This window comes from Peromyscus eremicus, chromosome 2, assembly GCF_949786415.1.
Source record: "Peromyscus eremicus chromosome 2, PerEre_H2_v1, whole genome shotgun sequence".
Classification (NCBI taxonomy): domain Eukaryota; kingdom Metazoa; phylum Chordata; class Mammalia; order Rodentia; family Cricetidae; genus Peromyscus; species Peromyscus eremicus.
The window spans coordinates 146,284,263-146,306,586 of NC_081417.1; the positions used below are offsets into that span (position 1 = coordinate 146,284,263).

Here is a 22,324-nt window from a genome sequence, read left to right on the forward strand (position 1 = left end):
CTCCTGGTGCCCAGGTTCTCACCTTCACATACACAGGCTGCTCCAAGTTCCCTTCTGGGGTGTGCCAGGCTCCCTCCACACGAGTGCAATGATACTGTGCTCTCTACTTCAACTAGATTCTGCTTTTGCTGGTGAATTTGCCTCACCTGCTTTTCATGTTCAGAGAACTCCCCATACTTTCCCCTCCTAGCACTCTTTGCAGTTAATTATTAAAATAAAAAGGGAAAGTCCTGTTTCATTTTATTGTCCCTGAACACCAGCTCTAACAAGAAGTTAGAGTTGTTTCGTAGTACCCAGGAAAGTGAATAAAAGTGAGTGGCAACGTTCTTAAATTTAGAAATTTATTCTGTTTAATCCACAAGCTTTATATAGCTTTAGTTAAAAAATAAAATAAAATAAAACAAGTGAAACCAAGACACTATGTCCAAGTCCAGGCCCTCCCAGCCTGCCAATGCAAGAGCTCTTCAGTTGTGTGTACCAATTCGAAGAGTAAGGAAAAAATATGGATGGGAGCCACAAAGTTTCATAAAACAAATTTATCTAACTGAAGGGTCCTTGCTGGGTCAGATAAACTGCCTTTACAAAAGAGAGAGGGGGAAAAAAAACAAAAAACGGAGGGGGAGAAGGAAAACAAACCAACCCAAAGAGGACAATATCCCAGAGTTCTAAATCAACGTTATGAGCCTGTCATGCACAGACAGACTCTTGGGCATCCGTGAGCAGTGCCGCCCTGCTCTCCAGAGCTGGAGCCCCGAGGTGTCAGCAGAGACTCCACAGAACAGGAGTGTTGGCGGCATTAACTCACTCACTCAGACCTTTGTCCTTCAACAGTGGTCTCACTCTGGGCAAGCTTACAAACCTATCCAAGGCTGAAAGCATAATTTACATGGGTGCTCAAATTTAAGAGAAAGAAGAAGAAGAAGAAGAAAAAAAGGTGGGGGTGAGGGAAAAAAACCAAACTAACTCTGGGGAGAGGCAAGGGCATTTAAAGGAACCACAAGAATGTCAACAATATTTAAACGCCCTTAAAAAAAAAGTTGTTTTTTTTTTTTTTTGGCTTAAAATATTTCACTCTAAATTGTCAATGGAAGAATGTCACTAATACACCGTGGATGCCTTTGTAATGTAAATCCATGCCCCTTTTTTTAAAACATGGTGAACTTCAACCTAGCAATTATTACAACAAATGTTATAGTCTAAAGCTCAAACACATTTTAGCAATTTTGAAATTGAATTGAGTACAAACCAAATCAAATTTACAACGTAACAAACATGTCCACCTAGGACTGTGGGGACACTTGAGCCTTCCGCATGGACCGCAGGGCCTTCTCCCTCAGGTGCCTTTCTAGGTCATCAAGGTTGTCCTCAGCTTCACTTTCAGTCTCCTGGAGACAAAGCACACGGGACAGAGGGTAAGTCTGAGACACAGCGGGACAGGCCGAGTCCAGACCAGAACCAACTGCGGCAACAACACAGACTGCCCACACGAGACCCACCCACCTGAAATCATGCCTTCTGAGACAGTCTCTTTGTCCCTGGGCTTGTTTACAACTTGTTAAGGAGCTAAGAATGACCCTGAGCTTCTGATCAACCTCCTAAGTGCTGGGATTACAAGCACCATACTACCACACCCAGTTTATCTGGCACTAGGAGAGTCACATCCAGGGCCTTGAGCATGTTAAGCAAGCCCCCCACAAACTGAGTTACATCCCTATGCTTGCTATGCAAGTATAAGAACAGGTAGCAGTGTACTGGCAACCCCAAGTGCTGAGGAGGTGGTCTAGGTGTGGTCCAGTCTATCTGAAATAGTGAACTCCAGGCTAGACAGCTTGGAGCTTGCCACCAGCCCTGATGACTTCAATCCTAAGGACTCCAGATGGTGGAAGGCTAGAATTAGCCCTGCAAATTGTCCTGACCCAGGTAAAGTGCAACAAACATAGGAAGGAAGGAAGGAAGGAAGGAAGGAAGGAAGGAAGGAAGGAAGGAAGGAAGGAAGGAAGGAAGGAAGGAAGAAAGGAAGGAAGGAAAGAAGATACTAACGGCTTTTACATGCACACTGATAGGTGAGCACACACACACAACCCACCATTATCAGTTACTTGGGAGGCCCCCCACTTTTTTCCATTATGTGAATTTTTGGGTTGCATTTAGTGAGTGTCTGGGGTGTGGTTCAGTGGTAGCACCCATGCCTAACACACAACAAAAAGCCCTGTGGCTCTTGTCCCCAGCACTGCTTGAAAGGAGTTTTAAAAAATTCAAAGCATTCCATCATGAAGCTTTTGGGAAGCCATTTGTCCTCCTCTCCTTGGTCCTGGTGGGTCAACAGGACACCTTAGCACATGAGGAACAGAGGACAGGCCAGTGAATACCTTCCTGGGCTCGGGTGCTGCCGCAGGCTCCTCCTGTGCTGATGTGGTGGTGGCAGCAGAAACAGCTGCAGGGGCCGCAGGAGCTGCAGAGGGTGTGGCCACAGCCTTCTCCTTCTTGTGTTTTTTGTGCTTCTTGTGTTTCTTATCCTTTTTGTGTTTCTTGTCCTTCTTCTTTTTCTTCTTCTTCCCACCTCCTTCTTGATCAGAATTCTAGAAACCCAGAAAGACACAGTGAGGTAATCAATCTGATTACAATCCTGTTTTATGTCCTCGAGGGACTCTTAAATACATGCTTCACAGAAGTGCAAAGACAATTGCCCCCAACGAAGGCATTCTCAGGAGGTGAAGCGCACACAGCTGGCCTGCCCACGAACCAGCACGAACGAGCCTCGACACTGACTCACTGGTACAGTTTCCCTACTAACTCTTAAGCCATGTTTCCAACTTCAGGATGTGAATGGGGTGCCAACAGCTGGAGTCATGGGCCAACCATGAGTTGCCTTCCAGCTCCTGACCCGAGCATTAAATGAGGGGCAATTTTAGAAACCTCTGACAATGCTTGGCTAACACATAGCAGGATTTCAGTATGTGGTGCCGGCTGAGTCCAAAAAATGCCAGGACAAATTCTGAACTACACCTATTTTAAAGTGGGAGTGGTCTGCTTTACTCTGCTGCAGAGATGTTCCATGTACAGGAGTTGGTCCTCTCCTACCACATGGGTCCTAGGGATTGAACTCAGGTTTTCAGGCTTGGAGGCAGGTACTTGTACCCACCGAACCATCTTCCTTATTAGCCCAGATGTTCCATTTACAACAGGGCTGCATCTTCATAAGCCCTCTAAGTTATACCCCATCTAAATCAAATCTATCTTTACATTGCTGAACACCACAGCTTAGTCAAACTGCCTTCAGCATGCACACGACCTACAGCTAGGCAGTCATCTAACACAAAGCTGACTGTAAGAATGTTGAATGGCTCATGCAATTCATTGAATATCAGTAAATAACAGTACTTTTTGCTACCCACTAACCTAGAAAAGAGATCAAAATCTAAATTCAAAGTATGGTTTCTATTGAACAAAAATCACTTTCATGCCATAGAATCAAAGATTATTTAACCGAATCAGCATACAACAAAAGACTGTCTTTACACTAAATTTATGTATGAATTCAACTAACTTCTAACTTAATTGTTTTTGAGAAAGGTCTCACTGTGTACCACAGGCTGGCCTTCAACTCCTGATCCTGCTGTGTCCATCAAGTGCTGGAACTATAAGCATCCACTATTATCCCCATTCGATTAATTATAAAGATGCCCAAAACAAGGCACATACACACCCTGGCAGGGGACGGGCTTGGTGTTGGGCTTTTAGCCTTTTTGACTGGTACTGCGGGCGACCAGTTTGTGGAGGGTGACTGAGACTGGACAGGAGATGGAGGTGCTGGAGGCTTTTTAGCTGCTGGCTCAGGAGATCCAGAGACAGATCGGGAAGAGGAAACCCTTCTTACAGACTGAGGGCTTGGTGAGGCAGCCCTAGACAGAGAGGGAAGACAAAACAAAACAACATAGCATTGAGGACAGAGGCTCATACTTGCTTTTATGTCACCCAAGTCTTTCACGGGGTCACTCCTGCCCGCAACTCTCTACGTTATACTGATGATGCATCCCACAGGACAGTAGTGATAGTTTCTTAGCTTCCTGAAGCCTCTGTATCAGTATTATATGCTTTTCAGGGTCTGGAGAGACGGCTCAGTGGTTATGAGCACTGGCTGTTCTTCCAGAGAACCAGGGTTCATTTCCTAGCACCCACATGGCTCACAATGAACTGCAACTCCCTTTTCAGGGATCTGACACCTGCTTCTGGCCTCTGTGACACTGCCCACCAGCAGTGTACAGACACATACAGGCAAAACACCCACTGACAATAAATAGTAAAAGGAAAGAGGCTGTTTCATCTCAGACTCAGAAGCATATCTCTAAAATACCTGATGTTAAGAACCAAGTAAAGCCCTCTAGCATTTATGCTACAAGGAGCTAGGTTCAAAGTGGAAAAACATGAACAATATCTAAAGTCTGATTGTATTATTACTTTGGTTTTTGAGACGGTATCTCTGTGTAGTCTTGGCTGTCCTGGAACTCACTCTGTAGACCAAGCTGGCCTTGAGCTCACAGAGATCTGCCTGCCTCTGCTGGGATTAAAGATGTATACCACCACTGCCCAGCTTTCTTATTTTTGTAAGTGCTCAACAGGGAAAGGATTCTACATGTTACAGAACTATATACTCCTAACAAAAAAGCATTAAATATTTTTACTTTTTAATCTTCTTAGGCTCCGGAGTCCTGGAGACTCTCCTAATAGGCCTAGTACTTGGAGATGGGGACTGCCTTCCTTGGGGTGATGCTGATGTTCCTCTTCGAACAGGGGGAGGACTTGAGGTCTGAGGAGCTCGAGGACGTGGTGAGGGCGAATGCCGTTTGTTTGGTTGTGGTGATCGGGCCTCTCGGGTGGAGCGGCCTGGGGAAGCCCCTTTCCTATGCTTTGAAGATAAAGAGGGCGAACGTCTCTTGGTGACTGGGGGGCTTCTCTGTTTGGGAGGTGGAGAGTGGGAGACCCGACGCTTTGGTGGTGGAGATGGTGATGCCCTTCGCTTGGGCTGGGGTGGGGGCGAGGCGGTTCTCCTCTTTGGAGGCGGGGAAGGAGAGTATCTCCTCTGGATGGGAGGAGAGTATCTTCTTGGAGAAGGTGAGCGGCGGCGTGGGGGAGGAGAAGGAGTCCTAGAAAAAACACACCATTAAGTTGAAACCAACAGAATCCAGAAATCAAAACCCATTTATTACTATTTGGGTGTGTTCATGCCCACACATTCTGCATAAGTGCAAGTGAGTGGCATGCTGAGGTCAGAGCAATCAATTCTCTCCATCCACCTTTATAAGGAATCTGGGATCAAACTTGGGTCAGTACACCAGTGTGGCCAAGTACTTTCACTCACTCAGCCACCCTGCTAGCCAACCCAGAACTATGAAAATTAAAGAAACACAAAGTAACCACTTATAAAAGCCAAGGGATATACTTCAAAGTAAGATGCCCACCACTATACTTGTCAAGAGGGTACCATGTTGTGTTGAATGGAGAAATTTGCAATTTTCAGAAACAATTTAAATTCACCAGCTCATAGACTATATATATGGAATCAATTCACCGTTTCATGGTAAGAGAACCTCACACTGCTTTGTGGTACTGTGAGCATCAGCTGTTACCAGATGATAATAGTCAACAACGGCCAATTGAGAAAGTCTGCTTTACTGAGTTCTATGTGGCAGGGGCTGGAGATGTGGCTCAGCTGCTGGTGCCCAGAACCCGCCCAGCAGCTCACCAAGGTTCCTAACACAAATTCAAAGGGATCCACTGCCATTTTCTGGCTTTCACAGGCACAAGGTACACACAATGCACATACACACACTCAGACAAAATACGCACACGCCAAACTAAAGACATAGTTTACGTGATGATGTGCTGGCTCCTCTGACCTAGCATCCTAGTTCACTGACTAAGCTCCCAACACAGACTCCAGTCTTCTTCAAAGGACCACTTTTTAGTGCAAGTTCACGGCCAGACAAAGATATCTCTGAAAGTTCTACCTGGCTTTTCTCTTAAAAGTGAGGAAGTCCTATTATGTTACCTAGGAATTAAGACTTAACACAACATTCAGGCTAACTTTACAATTTGTGCTTGGGTCTTTCAACCTAAATTTCTGCTCAGATTTACAATAAGCCAATCTTCAGGCAAGGTGGTAGAGTGGAACTGGGCAATTATTTAGTAACTCTAGCCAGGCACAATGGCTCCAATTTGTAACTCCAGTATTTGGGAGGATTGAGGGCTGAGACAGCCCCAAATCCAAGACACAGTACCTTCGTCGTGGTGGTGGGGTGGGGGATCTGCGCCGCCGAGGAGGAGGGGGAGGAGGAGGAGGAGGAGCTGGAGAAGGAGATTGTCGCCTTCTGGCTGGTGGTGGAGAGGGACTTCTCCTCCTTCTACCACTAAAGCAAGAAGTGATTCTCAGTCAGTGACATTTCTAATCAAAGGCCCAGGAAGCACAATTCCAGCAAATAACCCAGGGAAGAGATGTTACTACTTTATGTTCCAGGGTACTTTCTCAGCCCAGACCCTGGGTAGCAGCCAACATTAGAAACAACAATTAAAAATCAACGTTTCACTTTTGGCCTGGGTAAAACAACACAGCTTTGTGATATTAGCTTCCAAAAGAAGTATTTGGTTATAACATAAATCACCCGACAGAGGAAGTGAAAAATTTCAAAAGACTGACTAGAACACTTTTTTAAAGTTGGGATACACATATCTGAGACTTATGTGGACCATGTCAGGGTTAAGTTCAGCCAAGTTGTGCTTTGAAAAGGCTTTTCAGGTATTCTGATTCTCTATGAGAAACATTCAGGATGTTAATAGACAGCAATGCTTAAGGCCCACACCTGGGGACAACTGCTCCACACTGCCCCTCCTCTCCAACACCACAGAGCACAGGGTCTGCACACACTAGGCGAGCGAGCACTCTACCTTTGAGGGGTCTCTCCAACCTTTACCATCTAACTAAAAATACATGTCCAGCACTGACAAGGAACAAACGACAAAGCTGAGGATGAGGCTGCCCTTGGGGTAATGTGTTAAATACACTCATGAACCAAGTCCACCCCGATTCTGAGTTCCATAACAGACTTAACTAGAAGCAGCCTCAAAAAGACATATTATTGAACTGTGGGCTAAGCCAGCTGGTCCCTTTGAGGCAAACTGACATACACTGAGAAAGAAGACAACGCAAACAGTTCCTGGCTCTTTACCCAGTCAGGACCAATGCTGTGAACCTAGAACTCAGCTTCTCAAGTTTACCAGGCCCTGGCTCCCATTTGAGACTAAATAGAGAAAAGCCAGAAATTCACTACCAGATTTTACTTCCAACCAGATCTGATTTAGATTTGCAGATGATCTGTGATTAGTACTTCATCTTAATATTTTACATAAACACTCAAAATCATGTTTAATTTTACCCTCCCTAAAATATGATACTGAACTGGGCAGTGGTGGCGGTGGCACATACCTTTAACCCCTAAACTAGGGAGGCAGAGGCAGGCGATTTCTGAGTTCAAGACCAGCCTGGTCTACAGGGCGAGTTTCTGCACAGCCAGGTTTACACAGAGAAACCCTGTCTCAAAACAAGCAAACAAACAATAACAAAAATATGACACTGAGTCATAACTCAAAATAATTTCTGTCAGATGTGGTGGGGGACCCCTTTAATCCCAGCTCTCAGGAGACAAGAGGCAGGTGCATCTCTATGAGTCCTAGGCCAGCCTGGTCTATACAGTGTTCCAGGACAGTTAGGGGTACATACAAAGATCCTGTCTGAAACCAGTGCTGGGTTTAAAGGCATGTGCCACCACGCCCAGTTAGGAACATTAATTCTAATTTTACTGTTTTCACATAAGCCAGAAGTCATTGCAGCTGGGAGAAAAATATTTTTGTACCAAATTTATTTCTTTCATATTTCTGTTTTTTTTTTTTTCATTATCATGAAACAGTTCCCTCCACAGCATAAATATCCCACTCTGTTCCATTACTGCTTCCCAATGTCTTCCCAAAAAGACTTTAAAAAAAAAAAACAAAAAACAGGAAACGGGCTGGAGAGATGGCTCAGTGGTTAAGAGTACTACTGGCTGCTCTTCCAAAGGTTCTGAGTTCAATTCCCAGCAACCACATGGTGGCTCACAACCATCTATAATGAGATCTGGTGCCCTCTTCTGGCCTGCCGGCAAAACATGCAGGCAGAATACTGTATGCGTAATAAATAAATAAATCTTAAAAAAAAAGAAAAACAAACAAACAAACAAAAACAGGAAGCATTTCTTCTCCCAAGCAGTTTAGACAGGGGATGCTCAACCTGTACTCAGAAAAGGGAACTGATGACAGACAGCATGTCAGTGGCACAGGTCAAGACACTTCTCCCTGTGTTTTCTCACTTGTGAGACAGGCCTGAACTAAAAGGATTTTTTTGTTTGTTTTTTGAGACAGGGTTTCTCTGTGGAGCCCTGGCTGTCCTAGAACTCACTCTGTAGACCAGGCTGGACTCTAACTCAGAGATCCGCTGGCCTCTGCCTCCTGAGTGCTGGGATTAAAGGTGTGTGCTACCACTGCCCAGCCCACTATAAGATTTTTTTATACAGGATTTGGATCTAAAATTTTATGGTTTCATGGTCACATAAGCACATGATCAAAAAAGTTCCGTCAGTGGAAGGTAGGGGGAGAAAGCCAGGACTGCTGAGATGAGCTCAGCAGATAAAGGCGCTTGCCACCAAACCTGAAGAATTAAGTGAGTTCGATTCCCAGGACCCACACAATGAACAAAGAGAACCAATTCCTACAAGTGTCCTCTGACCTTCAACAGGTATACTGTGGCACGTGTGTGCCCACACATATACACGACACATAAAAACAGTGAAGACTTTTACCTCACAGATATGTTCCCCATACTTCTGCACAGACTACAGAACCAACCCTGACGTTCACTTTTGGCATTTTGAAGTTTCTCCTTAAGTTTTTCTCCCCAGCTTAGAAAGAGTTCTAAAACCAACACCTCATACACAGCTCTCCCTATCACTTATCTCACACGATTGAAGAAAAACCAAAACAACGTAACTTTTGCCCCAACACATTCATCTGTAAAATGGGGAGTAAACTTGGTGTGGCCCTAATTTCAATAACAGTGTCTAACCAACCTTTTTGTCACTGGCGATTGCCATCGCTTCCCCACCTGCATCCTGAGAGCAGCGGAGAGAAACAAGTGTCAAGAACTCCGTTCACAAGTTAAACTCCTCTTGTGGAGGCAGTTTTTTTTAAAAGCTTCAAAGTGTCTGGAATTAATGCTACGATTTAACTGCTCTTTATATTCATGCATAAATAAGGCAATCACTCAAAACTTGTCTAGTTTTAATGTTGAGAACTACCAAAAGCAAGAAAAAACCAAGCTAACCAAAACCCCAGACCCAACCACTCTTCAGTTTTCAAAAGGAAGAATTAGCCAATTCTAAAATAACTTTGCAGCCCACTCTGTAAGTTACAGTTTCAACCCCACCACAGATCAGTCAAAACCATTAACGGAGGTTGTTACCGAGGAGAAGTCTCTTTTTGGCGCTTTCGAGGTGATGGAGAGGCACTCCGAGAAGGGGAATGTCTCCGGCGCCTGCCTACCTCACCATTCTTCACATGGGATCTCTTGGGCCGCTCATCTTCTGAGGTGGAAGAGGAGCCAGAGTCTGTAATCACAGAGCAAAGAACAACAACAAAATATCACACACACACACACACACACACACACACACACACACACACACACACAAAATCACTCACACTCACCCTTGCTTTTACATTGCATGCTCAGTCCTAGGTTCTACCCCCAGCACTGCAAAAAAAACGTTACTTAGAGGCTAGTAAAACTCAGTGACACAGCATTCACCTAGTATGGCATAAAGCCATGGTGTTCAGTTCTCAGTACCGTCAGTACAATTTAATCAGGGCAATTCTAGTGGCAGTCAATATCCCCACACCCAACAGAAAACTAGCAAACACAAGGCTAGTTTACTATCAAGAGAACTGAGGCCTGTATGCACCTCTAAGAAATCTAGGGATTTTAAACCAGGCTTGCTGGTGCACGTCCGTATCTGCTGACAGGGAGGTAGAGGCAGGGTCTACAGCTCAACCCCAGCCTCAGCAACACAGCAAGTTAAAGGGCAGCCTGTGTGAATGAGACTATCTCAGAAACAGGACAGAACAAAAAGTTAGTCATTATTTCCAATTAACAAAGTAAAGCTTCAAAGGAATCTTAAGGCTGGTGGTACAACTCAGTAACTCAGTGGAAGAGCACATGCCTAGTATGAGCAGGCCCTGGGTTCCATGCCAGCAACAAAAGAAAAGCAAAGCATCAATAAATTACTTCAAATAGAAAATAAAAATGACTACTATAATAATTACAATAATCACTTGAGGAAGTGGAGTATGGCAGAAGTTTACGGTCTTTTCTGGCTACACAGCAAGTTCAAGGTAAGCCTGTCTCAAATGAAATCAAACCTACCAAAACCCAAGTACCGCATTTGGCGTAAACAACAAGCTTCTGCATACTTTCTCTTTAATCCAACAATTAAAACTATCTGAAAACTTCATCTGCCTACTACTAAACAAACAAAATACCTAAAAGCAGCCTTAATGACCAACAAAAGGCAACTAATCAAAAGAAAAAACAAAAAGCTACTAGCAAAAAAGGAAAGATTCACAAAAACCCAGTTAAGATGTTCTAAACCACAGACTCCTGCATATTAGGGAATAAATTAGTTATCCAATTTAATTTTCCTTTTTAACTATTGTAGTAAAAATGTGTAGAATATTCTACTCTAGGTCAATTACCTTATTTTTACTAATGCTAGGAATAAAGCCCAGGCCTTTTCACACAGTAAGCTATACTAGACCAACAGAACCACACTCCTGGCCAGATTTATCACTTTCATAACAATGTAACAATTTAAAAGAAAAATTTAAGGGCTTAAAATAAGAAAGAAATATACACAGTGGCCAACTTTGACACAGAAATTCCCATGAAGGCAAACTCTTTGTCCCTCACCCCCTCGCATTCAGAAGTAGGGTCTCAGGACTGGAGGTGCTGGGCAAACAATAGTCTTGGTTCAATTCCCAGGACCCACATGGTGGCTCATAATGTCTACAGCTCCAGATCCCAGGGGATCTGATGCCTTCTTCTGGCCTCCTGAGACCAGATATACACATGATACACAGATATACATGCAGGTAAAATACACATGCATTATATACACACACACACATATACACACACACATATTTATGTATGTATATGTAAAAGGGAGGTATCCTTATGTAGTCCAGGCTATCTCCAGTTCACTATGTAGCCAAGAATAACTGATTAATGACCCTCCACCTCCTGAATACTGACTGATACTACAGACTTCTCTGGGTTTGCTGTTTTGGGGACTCTCACTATGTAGCCCTTAATGGCCTCATACTCTACAAGAACTCTCCTGCCTCCACCTCCCAAGGGTTGGGGTTCCAACAGGTGTGGAGGTAGAAAGCACTTTCTTGGTGTCCATACCAGATGAGGACTGCTGGTTCTGTCGTCTATACTGGCGCCTCTGCTGCACAGAATCGGCTACAGCCATCTTGCTGCCTTTGTCTTCTTCTGAAAGATGGATGCATTGAGAAAGCTTCTCTTTAGTTATGCACAGGTAATGTGACGTAACTGAACACAAAAACAAGCATTCGAACCTTTATCAACTACTAAACTTATTGACTACAGGTCAGGCTGGGAGACAGGAATTCTACAAACATTTCAGCTAGCTATCAAACCCCAATTATGTCCAAATACAGAAGGAAGAGAATGAGGTTAAGATGAATGAAATAAGGAAACAGAGAACACTTAAAATGCTGGAGCTGTTTCAGCTTTCTTCTACTGTGGTGCCCTGTACAACCAATCTCCAGCCCAAGGGGAACCATCAACTACGGAAGGAAAAAGAAAAAACCACCTCTACAAAATCATTACAACTTACCAGACTCAGACAACTCCACTTTTCTCGGCTTGGGTGCTGGTGAAGGTGACTCTCTTTTCTCAGTACCTTTATGTTTTGTCACTAAAAAACAAGTGAAGGAAAAAAAATCTCTCACACAACAAAAAAAGAACATTTTAATAGTACAAAAATGGGGTGTGACTGTTCACATAAAAAAACCTAAAATTTAAATATGGAAAGCTTCAAAAACTTCTATAGGGCCAGCAAGAACCCTGCACTGATTACTCAAAGCCCATGCACTAAAACCAGTTGGATGTAGTGTGTGGTATGCATGCCTAACCCCACAACTCCTACAGCAAAATGGAAGGTGAAGATGAGGGAATGGTCTGGAAGTTTGGACCAGCTAACTTGGAGTATACACCATGCAGGAGAAAGCAGGGAGGGCCTGCCAGAGACCATATCTCAACAAGGAAGAAGAGGAGAATCAACTCCCAGAATTTTTTTTTTAAAGAAAACAACCAAAACAGATGGGTAGTGGTGGCACACGCCTTTAATCCCAGCACTTTGGGAGGCAGAGGCAGGCAAGGCAGATCTCCAGGTTCAAGACCAGCATGGTCTACAGAGTGAGTTCCAAGATAAGTCAGGGCTACACAGAGAAACCCTGTTTCAAAAAAAAAACAAAGAAACCAACCAACCCCAGGTCATCCCTTAGTTTTTTTTACCTGTGAATGACTAATGAATTTCGATAAGATATCTTATCAGAATACAGTTATACCTTATTTAACACCCTAGGGATTGTCACAGACTATACAGGGTAGTACCACAAGAACCGGTGAGATCTAACACTTCAACCTCATCTTTGCTAAAGTAATCAAAGAGAAAATTACTACTGAAATGGTGCACACAGTAGACAAGCCCTGTATCCCTGAGCTACATTATCCCTGAGCTACATTCCTTTAGTTAATGATTCTACCTACTAACGGTATTTTGACAAACCACTGAATTTGGTTGAGAATGGTTAACATCTAAAATTCTAAAATTCATAAAAGTAACAGGGGCTGGAGAGGAGCCCAGTGGTCAAGAGCACTTGCTGCTCTTACAGAGGACCCGTATGAGTAGCTCACAGCTACGTGTTAACTCCAGCTCCAGATATGAAACCTCGTCTGGCTGTGGGTACCTGCATTGTGCGTATATACCCTAGCACAGAACATACATTAAAAAAAAAAAAAAAAAATCCCAACAAGGAGGAGGCTTGAGACAGGACTGCCAGCCTAGATGACATAACAAGATACTATTCCCAAGATTTTAAAAGACAAATCAAATCAAAATGAACAAACAAACAGGAAATTGCCTACATGTCAAATTTACCATCTCAGAGGATCAAAATTTAAAACTATCTAGAAGGTGGCTTGTTTGGCTGTGAGAAGGCATTTTCTTAAAAAACATAATTAAAATTAACATTGCTTTTATATTTCTTGAGACAAGATCTCACTACTGTCTGGCTTCAGAATGGCAATGTAATACCAGAATTAAAGAAGTGCACTATTACCAGGTGGTGGTGACACACGTCTTTGATCCCAGCACTCTAGAGGCAGAGGTAGGTGGATCAAAGCTCAGTTCAAGGCCAGCCTGGTCTACAGATCAAGTTCTAGGACAGCCAGGGATACACAGAGAAACCCTGTCTAGGGGGTGAGGGGGAACATACCATCACATCTAGCCAACATTACCTATTTTGTTAAACAGAAGGAATAAACACATGGATGGGTGGGTTCATCCTGACTTAACGTCTCATTAATGGCTTAACTAAAATAGCCTTTAGTAGTATTTATAGCATACACATTATCCTACTCTTGAGTTAAAGCATTCTGCCAAACGGTGGTGATATATGCCTTTAATCTCAGCACTCGGTAGGCAGAGGCAGGCAGATAGATCTCTGTGAGTTTGAAGCCAGTTTGGTCTACAGAGCTAGTTCTAGGGCAACTAAGGCCACACCAAGAAACTGTCTTGGGGGCGGGGGAGAACCAAATACCAAAACCAACCAAACAAAAAAACATTATTACAGGTAACAAGTGTTTCTGTTTTTTTTTTTTTTACTGTGTTATGTTAATAGTGTTTTAAGAATTCAAGGAGCAAATCATTCTAGCATGAAGTCAGAAATCTAAAAGAACAACTCTAAAACCAGAATTTTAAAGCATTTCAATAGTCCTATTAATTATTAATCTTAGATTGCCCAAAAGATAATTTGTAAAGTTAAGTTACTGTAACCAGAAAAGTAAAATACATTAAGCGTCCACAAAGCACAATTTATATAGTTTAGCCGATTCAAAAGATACAGGCCATGCCAGGACACCTGATTAAGGTACAAGTTTATGCAGCACCTGGATTACAACTGATTCCAAGTTTCTCAAACACTTAATGAGACTGTAAAGTACACTCAGAATGATTTAGTCCCAAATCCCCCACTTTTCTCTCCTTACTCTCCCCTCATTTGCCTGTCATCAACAGCAGATCACAAGACCCCAATTAATATCTGCTACATGAACTACAAACAAGAACCCTACATCACAGCATCCGCAGTTCTAAGTATCCAGAGACCCAAAAGAGGGCAGTTCTGAAATCACAGTACCCAGTAGAGAAGCCAAGAACTTCATTCCGCCCTTCCTCTTCCTCCCTAATCATACAAAGGCATTTGGAGTCTGACAATTCTCACTGCCTAACTGGAAATGAGCTCTTCAATTCTTTTACTAACTAGCTGACCTTGGCTAAGTCACCTAACAATTGCCAAGGTCTTTTCTAGCTCTCAAATTTCAACCCAAGGGTCATTTCCACACAGTTCAAACCAATTCTGAGCTTCAGTGGACATAAAGCAGACGAAGCTATCCACAGCACAACTGTCTGGCTAAAGAGCTTGTCCCAGAGCAGAGAACGTGGCAGGTTTCTGCTCCCTTCAATGAACTTCTCTCAACTGCAAATACCCATCACATGTGTACAAGGCTTATGTCAAAGCAGGAGAGACTGGCACCGGTGCAGACTCAGGAAAAGGGGAATGAATAAATCTCAATAACTGCCCTATTTTAACAGAAGAACTCCTTCTGTTCATGTATTTTAAAGTAATTCTTCTATATGATCTAAATGGAAAAAACATGTATTTTTCTAAAATAATAGTGGGAACACTAAAGAGTGTCTTGCCCCTAGAGAGCTTTCTAGCTCTAAACAAAAGAAATATTTACAAGTGTAAAGTTCCCAAGAAAAGACAAGTTGGCTAGAGAAGTAAGTATCAGATTAGGACATGGTAATGGGAACTTTAGAAAAGCAGAAATAACACAGTGCATGTATAATAGCTGTCTTAAACATCCTATCTGTCACTACATGAACTGGACATTAAAGTCACATTACTCTACGGCTTGCCCCCACCAGCAGGTCCTCTTTGTACTCATCCCTCTCGGTCTAAGAGGTTTAAAAATGCAGCAGTGTGGTGCGCCCTTGTAATCCCAGCACTCGGGCAGTCACCGGCTCAGAACACCCTCTAAAATCCAACTGCTGCAGCAGCTTTCCCAAGCCTCCCACCCACTCCACTCACCTTTCAGGCTGCCTCTATCACTCCAGTCCTAGCACCTAATGCACCTTTCGAACGGATCCTATTCTCCTCTTTCTCCACGCATATTTGTGGAGAAGAGTTGTGGCTCGCTGGGGTTTCAGCACTATCAGACTAACATTCTACTTGGCTGGCACAATCACAGGTCATCAATTTCTTAGAAACCAATCTACTGAACAGAATGAGAACAGCACCCAAGATCCCTGCCTAGACCCTAAATCAATCAATCTTTCCTTGGGGCATAAATGTGACCAAAAAAAAAAAAAAAAAAAACAAAAAAAACACACACACACACACACACAAAAAAAACCCCAGAACACAAAGTTCTCAACTAAGATATCAAACAAAAAGCCTTAAGAAGGGTTGTGGGGAGGGTGGAATAGTTAACTGGTCTCAGAGTAATAAAACGAATCTTTACAGTAAGAACACAAGTTCCAATTGTTACCCCAATTCAAATAGCCCCAAGCTACTGATCTGCTTGGCCACCTGCCCACACAAAGGGCACTGGAAAAACAAACTACCTTTACATATCACCCCCTTTCAGCAAAGCCCTGAGAACAGAAAGGCAAGGCAAGTCATTTACAGTGTCACATATAAAGTACCCCCTAGTTGCTTCTGAAGGTGGGTACAACTGGGTTCATCCTGATGCCAAAGATAACAAAATGCTTTGTGTTTTTACCTTTACCCGAAGTTCTTCCTGGAGACACAGAAACACGACTTTTTCTTGTACGGTTTGACTGCTGGGGGGTTGGGGAATGGCGAGTTTTAGGTGGTGGAGTTGCTGGAGATGATGGCCTGTGCCTTCGCCTAGGAGGACTTGCTGAAGGAGATAACCTTCTAGTTTTTCGAGGGGGGCTGGATGTCCTCTTGGGAGGCTTCTTTGGTGGTGACCGGGAACGAGATGAAGAGGACGAAGAGCTACTTCCAGACAACGATGCGGAAGAGCGCCTCCTTCTGCGGAATAAAGCATTCACTTCATTACCTGCATCCCACTGAAGATGACTTCACAGTATGTATAATGTACGCAAAAATACAGCTATTTTTATCCAACTTTTGAGTTTATGTAGCTAAGTACACAAATTACTTCAAAAAGATTGGAAACAAAACCATAACCTAGGACAGGAAACAGCTATTTTTGAGTACACACACATAACTCATTCTGATTGTGTTTGAGCTGTGAATGCTGTAATCCAGTAACAAAGCAGCCCCTTCCTGAAGAGTGATAATGGGGTTATGGAGTTTGTACAACTTTGGGGGTGACAGAGTGATGTCAAGTAACTTTTAAGTTGCACTAAAAACATGTGCAAAGTTTAAAATTCATTTAGCTACATAAACTTAGAAGTAGGGGCCTCTTGAATTCTGCAGCAAAATCTGTGGTTAAGTTCTGTTGCAATTACGTGTACCTGCAGAATTCACCTTTGGCAGAAGAGTTCCTGAGAACCTGAAAAAAAGAAACCCTCCCTTAAGTGTGAGATTAGAAACTGGCTGAAAGGGAATCTTACAGAATCTGCAAAACACTGTGACTGCTCAACTGTTCGGTGCACACTACTGAGACAGGCCGCTTGCAAAACTCCAATGTGAGAGATGCTGTTTCCTTCACAGTGGACTAAGGAACACTGGCATTACCTCTCTAACGATCAGTGTGAAAAGTGTGACGCCTGGAATTCCACCCCAGGCACATCTGTCCCGTCCACCAGCTGCAGCAGCAATGCTACATGTTTAAGTCTCGGTACCTCACACCACTCCCCAAGGAAGATAGTATTTGTTGTTGCTGTTGAAGTGTGGGTCTGAAAGTCCTACCTGTACAGATAGAACTTGGAGATCATTTGATGTTTTCCCTTTTGTAGTTGCCGTGGTTCTTGGTAAAGAACGTTAACTCAACAGCTTTTCCAGGGCTAGGGTATACTTCAGAGACGGAGTACAGGCTCAGCCTGAGTGAGGCCCTGGTTCAACCAGCAGCAACAAGGAAGACTAGACAACTAAGTTCTGTCCAAAGCACACTCGGAAAGCAGGCCCAGGCAACATATCAAAAAGGCAGAAAATTCTGTTCCTGTGTACCAGGCTTCATTTTGTATAAAGTTAAGACACAATCTCATTGCTATAAAATAATATCTAAGATAAAAACATTTTATCTTATGCCCATTTTAGAATGATTAAGCAAATTACACATTTCAGCAATGTTTAAAAAAATTAGTACTATTGGCTGAATTAGATGAATGCCTAATTGTCACATGTAGCCATTGTAAACTACTAGTTATGGCTTTATGTATCAAGCTTTCTTGTTGGACTATCTTTGGACCGTCAGCCTGCAAATAATGACTTGAGACTTATTATTAATTATGAAAGCTTGGCCTTAGCTTAGGCTTTTTCCCAGCTAACTTTGTTTTGGTTTTTCAAGACAGGATTTCTCTGTGTAGCTTTGGAGCCTATCTTGGAACTTGCTCTGTAGACCAGGCTGGCCTTGAACTCACAGAGATCCACCTGCCTCTGCCTCCCGAGTGCTGGGATTAAAGACGTGCGCCACCACCATCCGGCCCCAACTAACTCTTATAACTTAATTAATCCATATTTTTTACATCCATGTTCTGCCACGTGGCTCTTCTTGGTATGGCACATCCAACACACCTGACAAAATCTGCACACCTACACTCTTCCATCAGTCCCCTCTCTCCCTAGAAGTCCCAACCATCTCTCCTGCCTAGCTATTGGCCACTTAGCTCTTTATTAAACCAATCAGAATGTGCCTTAGGCAGAGACACATCTTTAGTAGTGCAAACAAATACTATGCAACACCTCTATCTAGGAATGGAATTATGGGGAACTTTCCTTTTATGTTACCTTTCTCTGAGCTGTTACAAAAGGCTTCACTACAAAGGGTGGGAGAGATGGCTTAGCAGCGAAAGCGTTAGCTGCCCTCCAAAGAACACAAGTTTGGTTCCTAGCACCACCAGTTACTACTGCCTGTAACTCCAGCTCCAAGAGATTTGGAGGCCTCTGCAGGCAGCTGCATTCACGTACATATCCACATTGGCGCACTTGAACACACACCTCTACACATACTCAAGATAAATGTTTTTATAAAAAAGAGAAATACTGTAAAGGTACTTGCTGTGCAAGCCAGGTAGCCCAAGCTCAATCCCCTAGAACCACCCACAGGCAGAAGAACTCCAAAGTTGTCCACTGACCTCCAGGGACAAGTTGTATACACATACAATATAAGTACGTTTACTTAAGGTAAAATAGCAAATGGGTTTTTTAAAAAAAACGGTTAAGTAACATGATTAATTCTGTAGTCAGTTACCTTTCAGAAGCCGTAGTAAGCTAAAAGTCAGATGGGAGGGAAGCAGCTCAGGGGTTAAGAGCACCTGTTCCTCTTGCAGAGGAGACGGTTTCAGTTCCCAGCACCCACATGGCAGCTCACAACCATCTGTAACTCCAGTTCCAAGGGGTCTGATGCCCTCTTTTGTACTCTGGGGGTAACACACACACACACACACACACACACACACACACACACAGTACACAAAATGCAGACAAAACACTTGTACACACAATAAACACACACTTACACATTTAAAAAGTCAAACAAAACAGCAGCCAGTTCTTTCTTTGCTGTGTGTGTGTCACAGTCGTACAGAGGATGACGGCATTTCTGATCCTTTTCCCTCTACCTCCAGGGTGCTAGGATGACAGATAGGAACAAAACTCCACCCGAGTCTGTACAGTACTGAGGAATAGACCCCAGGGTTTCATGCTTACACAGCAAACATCTTACCACTAAAGCACACTGCTAGCCCTTGGTTAGCCCTTGGTTCTGTCCCTTATAAGAACTTTAGTTAGCCGGGCGGCGGTGGCCCATGCCTTTAATCCCAGCACTCGGGAGGCAGAGCCAGGTGGATCTCTGTGAGTTCAAGGCTAGCCTGGGCTACAGAGTGAGTTCCACAAAAGGCTCAAGGCAACACAGAGAAACCCTGTCTCAAAAAATTAAAAAACCCAAACAAACAAACAAACAAACAAAAAAACAACCTTTAGTCAAGTCTTAGAAGGTAAAACACACAGGACCTACAAAACCAGTGACTTGACTCTTTCCTGACAGTATGTTTCTCACAGCTCAAGTAGTGCCACATCTGAAGTGCATCAGGCTGTCTAGAAGACATCCCCTAGTATAATGTATGACATCTGTCTTCCAGCAAACAAACAAACAAAAACAAAAGGATCCTGAAATTAGACCAAAGATCACCCTGAAGTGCCAGGCACCTGCCACTAACAGAGTCTCACCGTCTGCCTGGAGACCTACTCCTCCTGTGTCTTGGTGGAGGGGGCATCCGTCTCGGTGGAGTTCTTCTTCGAGGAGATGGTCGCCTTCTTGGGCTTGGCCGCCTTCTAGGAGAGTAAGACCTGCCATAACAAACAGAATTAGGCCCCAAATAAACTAAAAACAAGGAACTTATTGGCGCTAATTTCCAATGCCACAACTTCTGTTTATGTAGATTTTTACAGTGCACAGAAAAGTAGACTTCACATAAATGCAGAGTAACCTTCATTCTGAACATTCTATGCGACTTTGACACTGTTTACAATGTTACCTTGAAAATCACCACTTACAACCTAAATCGCATACTCATCCCAAGGCCGTAACACACCTTGATCGGGATCTATGTCGCCGTCTTGGTCTAGTATGAGAAGGTGATCGAGAACGGGTCCGAGATCGTGATTTGGAACGTGATCGCGATCTTGGTCTAGTCTTTTCCTTTTCCTTTTTGGAATTTTTTTCTGGAGAAGGTTCTTTGGGCTCTGGTACAGGCTCAGGCTTGGGAGCTTTCAGGATGTCACTGTGAAAATGACAGTGTTTTGTTTTTTTCTCCTCTCTTCTGAGAATCCTAAGCCAGTACAACAATATACTGACCCGGCTCTCTTTTTAAAGGGTTTTCTAGGGCTGGCAAAATGGCTGTCTTTGGTGAGTACTTATGGTGCAAGCTTGAGCTCAGTTAAATTCCCTGGAACCCCACATTAAAGTTAAGGAGAGCGCCAACTCTAAACAGCGTGACCTGTCCCCTACGAATATAATAAATTAACAGATATAGATCACCTTATTCTAAAAAAAGTTTTCAATATCTGCAAAGACTTCTGACTTCAAAAGATAGATACATATCAGAATTCACTGAGCAACTAAGAATTCATATCCCTGTTTCACATGTGGGCCAGGACTGTGCCACTGTCCAACTGCTGGAGTCCACAAAGCCTGACTCCTGGGAGCCTCTGGAACCATGAGGGGACAGAAGCTAACGGACACAAAGTCCAGGCAGGACAGCATCCCCTCACCTGCTCAACCATCATGTGCGCAGGTCCACAACTGCAGGGGCTGCAGTCTCATGGACGGCATGCCAGGCGGCCTTGTGGACTATGGGAGCGGTTGCGCAGCAGCTACATTATGCTCAAGCCTAAGGCAGCCAGAGGGCACAACATGTTCCCATTCAAGAGGGAGGGGGTGGCTTTTATTTGGTATATTTTGTACTCCAGTTAACAGAAATGAATAAACCTCTTTAGATTTAGGGGGTAAAAGTTGTTTGAGAATGTAGGTCAGTGACAAAGCATGTGCAAAGCTCTAAGTTACATCCCCCTACCTCAAAAAGAAAACAAAAACAAAACAGGAACTTGTCCACAGTTTATTGTGGCAAGGAGGTAGGAACATCACATTACAATATATAAAATGTTTAAAGGAATGCAACAGACAAGGCTGGAGAGATGGCTCAGCAGTTACGAACACTAGCTGCTCTTCCAGAGAATGTGGTTCAATTCCCAGCACCCACATGGCAGCTCACAACTGTCTGTGACTCCAGTTCCAGGGGACCTGATACCCATGGCAAACCACCAATGTACATTGAAGAAAAAAAAATACAAAAGACAAGTGGTTACCGCTAGGACATTTTCCTTATAAAGAATATAATTTCAGCTTCGTTTTCCCATACTAACTTTGTAATTTAAAAAAAGAAAAAAGAAAAGAGAAAGTATCTAAAAGGAAAACAAGCATTTAAGTTAGCAATATACATTTGCAGGTGGTAGAACAGCCTAAAACATGATTACGTAACACGATGTTAGGAACATGCCTTGTAGACGTGGCCTCCTGTACTGAAGAGTCTTTTGTTCTCACTGATGGTTCTGGGAGCTCTGGAGATTTCTCCTTCTTTTCTGGGGCAGGGGAAGGGCTCCGGCTCTTGGTTCTGTGACGGGGAGATCGAGAGTGACTGCGCTTTCTCTCTCTCCTGACAGGGGAAGATCGTCTTCTAGGGGAAGGAGATCTGGATTTGCGTCTAGGATGAAAGCAATTTTTTCAGATTTTTGAATAATGTGGTATGGCGCAGACAAAGGGAAAACAGAGGATTAATCTTTTAAGTTACCCACTGTTGTCTGTATCTGAGAAGTTTCACATGAAACAAGATATCCATTTCATCTACTTGAGAGGGAAAAGGCCAGACAGAACTAGAAGGACAAGCAAACAGAGGTAACGGCCTCGAGGAGCAGTTAGAAGAGGCGGCACTGACTTGGGGAGGAGGGTGGGCTCTCAACTATTCCCAGTGATCATTCAAAGACCAACACCTCAGATGAAGATGCTTAAAGCCATAGCTCCTCAACAACACACCAACCCTACCGAAATACGGAGTTCAAGTATAGACAGATCAGATCAGATCAGAGCTGGTCAGGCAGAGCCTCAAGATGCACAAAAATGGCTGGTGCAATGTAAGCAGTATGTTCTTCACAAGAAAAG

The 22,324-nt window shown here is 43.5% G+C and overlaps 1 protein-coding gene across 7 annotated transcripts in view; it reads right to left on the reverse strand.

Moving 5' to 3' along the window:
- Positions 1-324: 324 nt before the first annotated feature.
- Positions 325-22,324, reverse strand: part of Srrm1 (serine and arginine repetitive matrix 1) — a 32,272-nt gene continuing 10,272 nt past the window's right edge. For 3 of the 7 annotated variants that reach the window (XM_059255172.1, XM_059255179.1, XM_059255177.1), the window contains 13 exons: positions 21,666-21,869; positions 20,202-20,390; positions 19,837-19,956; positions 16,238-16,512; positions 12,006-12,086; positions 11,552-11,638; positions 9,548-9,692; positions 9,156-9,197; positions 6,279-6,407; positions 4,683-5,144; positions 3,707-3,902; positions 2,370-2,579; positions 325-1,385 (listed from right to left, as the gene is read on the reverse strand). In XM_059255172.1, the coding sequence (XP_059111155.1) occupies positions 1,281-1,385; positions 2,370-2,579; positions 3,707-3,902; positions 4,683-5,144; positions 6,279-6,407; positions 9,156-9,197; positions 9,548-9,692; positions 11,552-11,638; positions 12,006-12,086; positions 16,238-16,512; positions 19,837-19,956; positions 20,202-20,390; positions 21,666-21,869 (2,245 nt within the window). In that variant the 3' untranslated portion in view covers positions 325-1,280. The remainder of the gene's footprint in view (positions 1,386-2,369; positions 2,580-3,706; positions 3,903-4,682; positions 5,145-6,278; positions 6,408-9,155; positions 9,198-9,547; positions 9,693-11,551; positions 11,639-12,005; positions 12,087-16,237; positions 16,513-19,836; positions 19,957-20,201; positions 20,391-21,665; positions 21,870-22,324) is intronic. The other 4 variants (XM_059255173.1, XM_059255175.1, XM_059255176.1 and 1 more) reach the window with 4 other exon arrangements.